The sequence below is a fragment of the Euleptes europaea genome, chromosome 3 (genome assembly GCF_029931775.1).
Source record: "Euleptes europaea isolate rEulEur1 chromosome 3, rEulEur1.hap1, whole genome shotgun sequence".
NCBI lineage: Eukaryota > Metazoa > Chordata > Lepidosauria > Squamata > Sphaerodactylidae > Euleptes > Euleptes europaea.
The window spans coordinates 9,622,901-9,632,852 of record NC_079314.1 but is presented as its reverse complement, the minus strand read 5'-3'; the positions used below and the strand labels follow the sequence as shown (position 1 = coordinate 9,632,852).

The 9,952-nt window shown below is 49.7% G+C and overlaps 1 protein-coding gene across 2 annotated transcripts in view; it reads right to left on the bottom strand.

Moving 5' to 3' along the window:
• Nucleotides 1-417: 417 nt before the first annotated feature.
• Nucleotides 418-9,952, bottom strand: part of RTN2 (reticulon 2) — a 28,085-nt gene continuing 18,550 nt past the window's right edge. For both annotated transcript variants that reach the window (XM_056846200.1, XM_056846199.1), the window contains 6 exons: nt 6,952-7,159; nt 6,623-6,761; nt 4,293-4,362; nt 2,975-3,021; nt 2,459-2,517; nt 418-512 (listed from right to left, as the gene is read on the bottom strand). In XM_056846200.1, coding sequence (XP_056702178.1) covers nt 470-512; nt 2,459-2,517; nt 2,975-3,021; nt 4,293-4,362; nt 6,623-6,761; nt 6,952-7,159 — 566 coding nt within the window. In that variant the 3' untranslated portion in view covers nt 418-469. The remainder of the gene's footprint in view (nt 513-2,458; nt 2,518-2,974; nt 3,022-4,292; nt 4,363-6,622; nt 6,762-6,951; nt 7,160-9,952) is intronic.

The following is a 9,952-nucleotide window of genomic DNA, read 5'->3' as shown; positions in this document are numbered from 1 at the left end:
GGGGGCCGCTTGGGAAGGGCCCACCTGATACGGAGCTGGGCCAGATGACCACTGAACCAGTCCCCAAAGGCTGCCCAGTCGGTTTCATGAGGAGGTGCCACCACCTAGTGGGTCACGGCTGGTGGGAGAACTGGCATCGCCGCTGGCGTTTAACAAAGGGGAATGCTGTGGGGATGCAGAAGGGGGGGGCTGCTGCTGTTTGCCCTCCCTGCTGGGGAGCTCTCCCTTCTGGCCTCCCCAGGCAGTCAGAGATGGGTAAGATGCAAGTGACCAAATCCTAACCGTGGGTGGGGAGGCAAGGATGGGGGAGCCCTGTCTGTCTGATGGGAGGGGAGTTTAGCGCTCTGGTTCTGGGACAGGGGGTCTCTTGTTGAGGCAGGCATGGGAGGAACAGGCAAAGGTGTGAAAGGAACAGGTCTGAGAGTAAAGAGTGCGTACGTGGGGGGGGAGACAGAGAGGAGGGTGCCATTCATTCTGCTTTTGCTTTGGCTGTCGGGAGCTTGGCCAACATCCTAGGAAAAAGAGAGGAAAGTTAAGCATGACGTGTACAGAGGGTATCTCAGGGCTCCCCAGCCTTTTTGAACCTGTGGGCACCTGACACAGCATGGTGGTCTCAGTCCAAAAATGGCTGCTGCATAGGGTTGCCAACCTCCAGGTACTAACTGGAGATCTCCCGCTATGACAAACGATCTCCAGCCGATAGAGATCAGTTCCCCTGGAGAAAATGGCTGCTTTGGCAATTGGACTCTATGGCATTGAAATCCCTCCCCTCCCCAAACCCCGCCCTCCTCAGGCTCTGCCCCTAAAACCTCCTGCTGGTGGCGAAGAGGGACCTGGCAACTCTACTGCTGCAGGAAGCGGAGCCTTGCTGGGCACAAGCCCCACCCACTATATAAAAACACTTGGTGGGAACAGTGGGCTCCACATTGGGGACCCCCGGTCTAACTGCTGGGCAGAACTTTCAGGCATCATCTTCATTATTCTTAAATATGTGAAATGTTCCATGCAAGGATGGGTCAGCAATGCGGACTGTGGTCATTGAAAACGGCCGAGGGGGCAAAGGACACAGAGGGCCTCCAGTCCCACCGTCCAGCACATGCATCGGATCCTGGGGCTCCGTTCCACCAGCCACAAAAGGCTCCTTCTGCTAGAGGTAAGTGCCCTCCCAGTGGAACAGACGACCCGCAGGGCCCAGCCTGCTCTTAAACGGCAGCCTGCCTTCTGGCCCACTCCATCCATGCCCTCCAAATGAGCCATGCGTTCTGCCCGCTGCAGCCTCCCTCTGTCCTGACACCATCCTGGCACTGTGAGAGCACAGCAACAGCAGCTGACTACGAAGCGCGGATGCAGCATGGTGAGCTCCTTAATCCCTTCTGGAGCGGAGGATGGAGCCGAGTGTGGGCAGCAGTGCCCCCATGTGGCACCAGAGGGCACGTGTGGGCACGGGGATTTTGCTTTCGGACTGCTGCTCACTGCTAGGGTGGGGCCAGTGGGGGGCACACTGAGGAAGGGAGCTCTGACTCTCCGTCACTAAGGGCGAAAACACCCAGTCGCTTTAGCCTCCTTTATTCCCTGTTTCAGCCAGCATTCAGCCAGGATCGAACGCATGCGTTTCGCCAAACGTGCGCTCAATCCTGGCTGAAACGGAATAAAGGAGGCTAAAGCGACCATGCGTTTTTGCCCTAAGACTCAAATCTGGCTGATTCCCCTTTCCAACTTTTTTTGGGGGAGAGGGGACAAAAGAACGGCCTTTTTAATGTGTGGTATGAGAGAATGTGAGCTTGTTTTTAAATTAGGAAAATGTCTGGTCCCCCTACTCCCCACCCACCCCAAAGTGGCAGAATGTCACTGGGTGGATTTCCACTATCATTCTCATGCTGAAGTCATTGGAGGGGGGAATCTCTCTGTCTCTCTCTCTCCCATATGCTAAAAATGGATCAGGGCAAGGGGGCTGAAATGGGATCAAGGGTATCTGAAGGAGGCTATTATTTAAGGAAGTCCATAAAAGCTTCCAGACTCAGAAATAGCTATTTGTATTCGATGTATACGTTTCTGGCCATTAACCAATCAACAGAGAGGGAAATACACACAGAATTGTGGGTTTGGGGAGGTCGTTCATAGACAGCTGCTGCTTAGGAGGGAATTTCTGGCCTTTCCATTCATTTGCTGGAAGCTCTGCCTGGAGACCCGGCAGCGCTGCCTAGCAAGGAAGTCTGGCTGCGGCCCTGCCCGCATCTCCGTTCACAAGCGACATGCTGGTTTGTGAACGCTTGCGGGAGTCGCCACATGTGCTCAGAGAGAGCTGTTTTCCTCTACTGGGATAGGACCTCTTTGACCTAACAGATACCACCCTAAAGGCAACACACGGAGGCTGCAGAGAAACCACGAGGAGTTCCTTGCCAACCCATCGAGCTGCTCAGACCCACAAATGTAACGTCAGGCGGGAGTCCCCACTTACTTTGCTCTGAGGTTACTCAACTGGTTCCTCACCAGCCCTACGTACTGGTCAATTTGTGCCTGAAAGGAAGAAGATAGGAAAAAAAGGTGTCTCTTGGCTTGAAACGGCACCTTTTTCATGCTTCAAAGGACGGCACAAACAGGTGCTTCCCTCTGTGCAAAGCCCCCCCCTTATCGATTCATTCTTTTAAGCACGAGACTGCTCTGAGAATAGAAGCAGAGCTGGCTTCATGGGCATATCAGAGGCACCAGCCTGGAGCACCGAGGGCAGCATGTGCCGCCTTCAACAGGAGGGACCCTGTTTTGAGCCCCAGAACCTTGGAGGCCAAAAGGTTATGTTGGGCTGGGTGCTTCCAAAGCAACACCAGGGCACTCCACGGGATGCGACTCTCTCCTCTTCTTCTCTTGAATAACAGAGGCCAGCTTCCGCCTCCCCCTTTCTTGCTTAGGAATCAAATTCTGCCTTGAGGGGAGCTCAGCTACTCCCATTCTCCACCCCCTCTTTCAAAAGACCCACCTGATGTTGCCTGTACAGCAGAGGGAAGGTAAACGCACTTATCACTCCTGGAGGAAGAGAGAGAGAGAGAGAAAGGTCAAGGCAAAAATCTTGTAACCCCCCCCCCCCAAATCCCTTCCCTGGCACCTGGGGGAGAGCATCAACTGGAGACACTGCCCGACCTCGTGTTGGTCCTTTAGAGTTTGTTAGAAATTTTGGACTCAAAAGTAAGGTTTTGCAGGATGGGTGCCTGAGTGCACAGCCCCCCCTCCCCCGCATATCTGTACAGTTTGTTTCAAGCAGCTAAACTATGCTGGACCACCCAGTGCCAATTCTCATCCAGAGTGCGCATTGCAAGAGGCATCCGAAGGAATAACGTCACCAGCCAACGTAAAACATTTGAACAAAAATGGTCCCAGTAGAGATCCTGTGTAGGAATTTAGCAGACATACCCTTTCCTGGCACGAAGGTGGCAGAAAGGTTTGCCTGCTGGGTTTCTAGTCCTGGGGGGCAGGGGGGATACCTTCCGTTAACCTCCTGTGGCCAAAATAGCCAAGGGTCCAGTGGCACCTTAGGCTGGTCCATTTATTGTGACAGAAGCTTTCGTCAGTCAGAACTTACCGTGCCCCGTCCTGCACTGGATGGCATGAGCTCTCACCCCTGGAAACATCTACCACAATAAATGGGCTAGTCTTTGAGGTGCCGCATGTCTTTTTTTTGGGGGGGGGGGTAGATTTGAGAAGAAGAGTTGGTTTTTATATGCCGACTTTCTCTCCCACTTAAGGAAGAAACAAACTGGCTTACAATCACCTTCCCTTCCCCTCCCCACAACAGACACCCTGTGAGGTAGGTGGGGCTGAGAGAGTTTGGAGAGAACTGTGACTAGCCCGAGGTCACCCAGCTGGCATCCTGTGTAGGAGTGGGGAAACCAACCCGGTTCACCAGATTAGCATCCACCGTTCACGTGGAGGAGTGGGGAATCAAACCCAGTTCTCCAGATCAGAGTCCACCGCTCCAAACCACCACTCTTAACCACTACACCAAGCTGGCTCTACGCTATTTTATTTTTCGTTTTAACAGAAAATGTTTTAAACTATTACTGTAAGCCACCTCAAACCACGAGGAAAGGTGGGATATAAATGTTTTAATAAATAAATAAAAAGTGGTTATTCTGGCTTCTGAATGGCTGCTTGCCGCGTGGCTGCTAAATACCCCAGGAGATGTGCTGGAAGGAAACAGTGGCAGCCGTATTGTGACTTCCAGGGGGATCGGGGCCAGAGGCATACAGAATGACCCGTGTGAGCCAATCCACCCCTCCCAACACACACACTTGTCTTACCCAGAATAAGCAAAGTCATCCCGTTGAACACGGCTCCCACGTATGTGAGGATGTAGAACAAGAAAGCAAACTAGAGAGAGACAGAAGAAGGAAGGAAGGCAGTGAGAGGTTTGCCAGGGCTTGGGTCCTTCTCCTTAAGACTAAACCTAGAAAGCTTCCAGAGGAACTGGAGTGCAGAGCCAGGAGCTGAAATATAAGCTTCCCCCTCCTGGCAGCCAGCCTCCTGCAAGAAAGCATTTTTTCCTGTTCTCCCCATCATCGGCATCCGCAACAGGGGATGATGTGGCAGCCCCAGAGACGGCAGCCAGGGAACCAAATCCTCAGCAGCATCCAAAGCTCTGGCCCAAACAGCAGCCCAGAGACCGGAGCCCAGACCACCAGTTCAGCCTTCAGTGCACAAAAACCCCCTTAGCGCTCTGGATATGGCTGGGAAGGTTTGTTACTGGGTGCTGGATCCAAACAATGGGGGGGGGGGTTGCAAGATGAGGCCACGGTCGCTGCGAGTGTAAAACCCCTGTTCTGATCAGGGGGCACCCCAATGCATTTGTTTGTTTGTTTACTTATTTATTAAAACATTTATTAGCCACCTTTCTCCCTTGCAAAATTCAATATAACACATGGGAGAAGAAGAAGAGTTGGTTTTTATATGCCGACTTTCTCTACCACTTAAGGGAGAATCAAACCAGCTTACAATCCCCTTCCCTTCCCCTCCCCACAGCAGACACCCTGTGAGGTAGGTGGGGCTGAGAGAGCTCTAAGAGAACTGTGACTAGCCCAAGTTCACCCAGCCGGCTTAATGTGTAGGAGTGGGGAAACCAACCTGGTTCACCAGATTAGCGTCTGCCGCTCATGTGGAGGAGTGGGGAATCAAACCTGGTTCTCCAGATCAGAGTCCACCGCTCCAAACCACTACACCACGCTGGAGAAGATAATCCTTCAAATACCCCAGCCCCAAGCCATGTAGGTCTTAATTTGCTATTCCTTATTTGCTGGGCTGAAGCTGAGCAGGACTGGATCTCTCCAGTGCCTGGAAGGGGGATGGCGGGGGAGCTCCTCCCCCCATCTGCTGCTTGAGTCCCACGGTGGAAGAAAGGGTAGTGGTGGGTCAATGAAGGGCATAAGCCTGAAAGGAAAGGGCTGCCTTGATGGATCAGACCTAAGAAGCCCACCTGGTCCAGCATCCTTTTTCTAGCTGGAAGGCCTACAGGCAGGGCCTGCAGGTGATAGCACCCAGCACTTGCTTCTCAGAGGTAGACTGCTCCTGAACATGGAAGCTTCATTTGCTTATCACAGCTAAGTGTCCTTGAGAGACACTTCCTTGCATCGATCCCGTCCTTTTCTAAAATAATCTGGAGGCCCAGCCATGGTTGTCACCTGCTTAATTCCACCCATGAATTGCAAGTGTGGAAAAAGAATGCTTCCTTTTGCCTGTGGCTGGAGCCCTCTGTTTGCATGCCGGAGGTCCTGGTTCAATTGCCAGCAGCTCCAGCTGAAGGGGAAAATCCTTCTTTGTTGGAGAGCTGTGGCAAGCCAGAGTCAACCAGACTGCACTAGAAGGACGAAGAGCCTATGAATGAATTACATGAAGCTGCCTTATACTGAATCAGACCCTTGGTCCATCAAGGTCAGTATTGCCTACTCTGGCAGCAGCTCTCCAGGGGCTCAGGCGGAGGTCTTTCCTAGAGTCTACCACCAGGTACTTTTAACTTGGGATGCCGGGGATTGAGCCTGGGGCCGTCTGCATGCCAAGCAGATGCTCTATCACTGAGCCCTTCCCAGTATAAAGCAGTATAAAGCTGCTCAGTCTATTACTACCTGCCCATCAGCATCAGTGGAATGGGCAGGAGGGAGGAAAACAGCCGTGTTCTCTCTGTGAGTTTCTCAGAGCTCTGAGAAGACTGGAACCAGGATGTTGGATATGACGGCCCTCTTGGTCTGATCCAGCTCAAGCCATCTTTTATCTTCTGAGCAATGGCAGAAACAGAATTGGAGGCACGACCTGTCAGCCACCCACCTGCAAGGGCCTAAACCAGGGCTCCCCAACCTTTTTGAGCCTGCGGCACCTTTGGAATTCTGACACAGCATGATGGACTCTGCCACCAAATTCCTGCTGCAGCTCACTTTCAGCCACACAGCGCAGATCCTCGTGCTGTGGTGGCAGCAGCTGCCAAAGCAACGCTTTTTTTAAAAAATCTGCACCGCTAACTGGCCAATCAGAAGCCTTGCTGGGCAAAAGCCCCACCTGACCCAGCACCAGAGAAGGTGTTGGTTGGCGCCACTGTGCCCACAGATACCATGTTGGGGACCCCTGGCCTAAACAGAGCTCTCACCTTAATGGACTCCACCAAGTCGTCCACCAGGAAAAGGCGCTGTATGGACCGAGTGGCCGAGGTTGCGTAGAAGATGACCCGCTCTGTCAGGCGTTCCAGCTGCTCTTTCGACAGCCCCAGGTCAGCGTCCAGCTGAGCCCTGCCCGAGAAGGGAGGAGAGAGGAGGGGAATGAGGGAGGAGGCAGGCTGGCAGGCCAAGGGAATCACCAACTTTGCCATGCCAAGGACCGCGCCATCTCCTGCACCATCCCCTTGGAGATGAACACGGAGCACAGCTGTACCCCCTCCCCGGACCCTAAAAGGCCTCGTTGCGGCTCAGGCTTACTCACTGGAAGGGGTTGATGCCCTCTCCCCGATGGATGGCGTGCAGCACTTTGCTGTAAACCCTGAGAGAGATGGTGATCGCCAGGACCGCCAGGGAGATGTAGGAGACCACGCTGACGATGCTGAAGTGCAACAGGCACAGTAGCGCCAGCATCAGGCTGGTGAAGACAAACGTCGATTTGCGGGTGTCCCGCCAGTACACCAAGTCCGCCACTGCAGCCAGACAACGAGAGACAAGCAAAAGGGGGGGGGGGGAGTCAGACTCTGCGGCCTCCGGCGCTTTCAAAAAGGGGCTTTGAAAAGGAGAGGACCTGTCATGTTTCTAGTCCATACGGTCACTCTTATGGAAGCATTCAAACAAGAGATGCTACAAGGTGATCCTGACAGGCCGATGCCATCCCATGATCCCTGAACCAAAATCTACCATGTAAATGTTCTTGCCTTATTTGTGTCAAAGCATATTTTCTATTACCTAACTCAATCTCGCCCTGACCTGGAGGGCCCAGGCTAGGCTGGTCTCATTAGATCTCGGAAGCAAAACAGGGTCAGCCCTGGTTAGTGTTTGGATGGGAGACCACTGAGGAAGTCCAGGGTCACTATGCAGAGGCAGGCAATGGCAAACCCACCTCTGAACGTCTCTTGCCCTGACCTGGATGGCCCCAGCTAGCCTGATCTCATCAGATCTTAGAAGCTAAGCAGGGTTGGTCCTGGTTAGTATTTGGATGGGAGACCACCAAGGAATACCAAGATCACTAAGCAGAGGCAGACCATGGCAAACCACCTCTGAACGTCTCTTGCCTTGAAAACCCTACAGGGTCGCCATAAATTGGTGGCAACTTGACACCTTCCACAACCACCAATTTAATCCCAGGCCCCCATCCTCATACACACAAAACGCAACAGTCTTCTGCTTGAATCTCGCTCCCAAAGATCTGGATAATGTAGGGGCGTGGCTCTACCAAATTTGAAATTATATTACCAGGCAGCCGACTTAGTGTGGATTGCAGATTGGATTAAAAACCCAGAAGCGAGTTTAATAAAGCTGGAGAAAGTTGATATAAAAGGATTACACTATCATCTTTGGATGAAAAAAATACCTAGAGTCCCAGCAAGACAGGAAACACAACACGTAATCAAAGATAGCCTTTTGATTTTATGGACGATAAATAAAAAGAGACTTAGTCCAACTCTGTCACCATTCATGTCTCCAATTGAAGCGTACTATGACAATGTAGACAGGAAAATGACAACATAACATACCAGGATATGATCAATAAACAGGGAGAAATTAAAACATGGTAAATGAGGATAACCAAAATATAAAATTGCTCGCATACTGTAAACTGGTCTCAAGATTAAGAAACTACTACTTAGCTATTGGCAAAATTAGAGAAATGACAGAATTTGAAAGTTTGGTTATGAAAAATAAAGATAATCTCCTGGGAAAGATATGTAAACTGTTACTCAAATATGATACTGAGTTAAACTATGCATAGTGAAATGGATGCAGAATTTTGGAGAGGAGATTACGATGCAACTGTGGGAGCAGTTATGGACAAAAACGACTAAATTTACAGCAAGCCAAGCATTGAGAGAATTGGTACAAAATGTTTTTCTGCTGGTATATTACACCAAAAAATATCTGGAAAGTGAACAAGAATGCAAGTGGACACTGCTGGAAATGTAAGGAGACAGATGGAACCTTTTTTCATACATGGTGGTCATGTAAGAAGATGAAATTTTTTTGGAGTGAAGTGCATAGTGAAATACCAAAAAAAAAAAAAAGTTAAATTTATAATGGACCCCAAAATCATGTTGTTAGGAATTTTACCATCAGTAATTGTAAAGCCTATGGAAGAACTGTTCAGATACATGACCATGTGAGAGTGACGGCTGCTACAAAATGGAAGTCAGAAGAGTGTCCAGATATAGAAGTTTGGAAAGATAAACTAGCAGAGTACGCAGTGTTGGCTAAAGTAAAAAATAATGTGAACAAAAGATCCAGTAAAGAGTTTTTTTTTAAAAAAACTGGAAGTTATCTTATGCATATGTCCTGTAAACATTATAAAACTGGAAATGAAAATGTTTAGTTATAATGCTATAATAGAAAACTATATAATAGAATCTACTGAATATACATAAGTTGATCTAAGTAGTTAGAATGATTTAATAATGGTTAGCTTTTTGATGAATGTTTAAAGTTCCTAAACTATGAGAAAGATTGATTAAAAAGCAGCAGATTTAATGTTACAAAGTTATGATAGTATTTACAGGGAAGATAGCAAGAGGGAAACAAAAAATGTTTTATATGTCCGCTCAGTTAAAGCTTATTTTATATTTTGTATGTGTATTGGGTTGTTTGTATATGTAATGTATTGGATATGTATTGTTTGTGTTTATTCTGTTGTATTTGTATGTTTGAAGGTTTAGGTTTATATGAAATAAAAATATTAATTTAAAAAAGATCTGGACAATATATGAAACTTGACTCTCCCTGGTGCTCTACGCTCCTCTTTGAGAAACAGCAAATGCCCCTTGAGATTTTCCCACTCCAAACATCTGTTTCCTCAATCGCACAGCAACAGCTACTTTGATCTTTTTTCCCACCCATCCAGACTTTTGTCCCTTCAACAGCCACGGACATTCTGTGAGGTCACAGCAGCTGGAGGCGGGGCCAGCTTTTGCAATAAACGATAGCCAGTTTTAGCCCTGTGATGCACAAGACTCCAATTTTTGCCTGACGTATTCCGTCTGCGAAGCGTTGCATTTGCAGAATGGTGGGATGCCAGGGCCGTTGCTATTCCCAGCCCCGGCTGTCTCCATTAAAATAAGCCACTCTGAGAAAGAGAACATGAAAAGGCAAGGCTGAGGGTGGGAAAATCCTCCTCTGACGCAGGGAAGCAGCCTTGGAGAAAAGCCTGGCGTGCAAAGAAGATCCCTCCCCAAGCAAGCTGTCCCCCTCCTCTTCTAGTCCCAGCTGTGAGGTATCCATGCTGCCTTAATTCT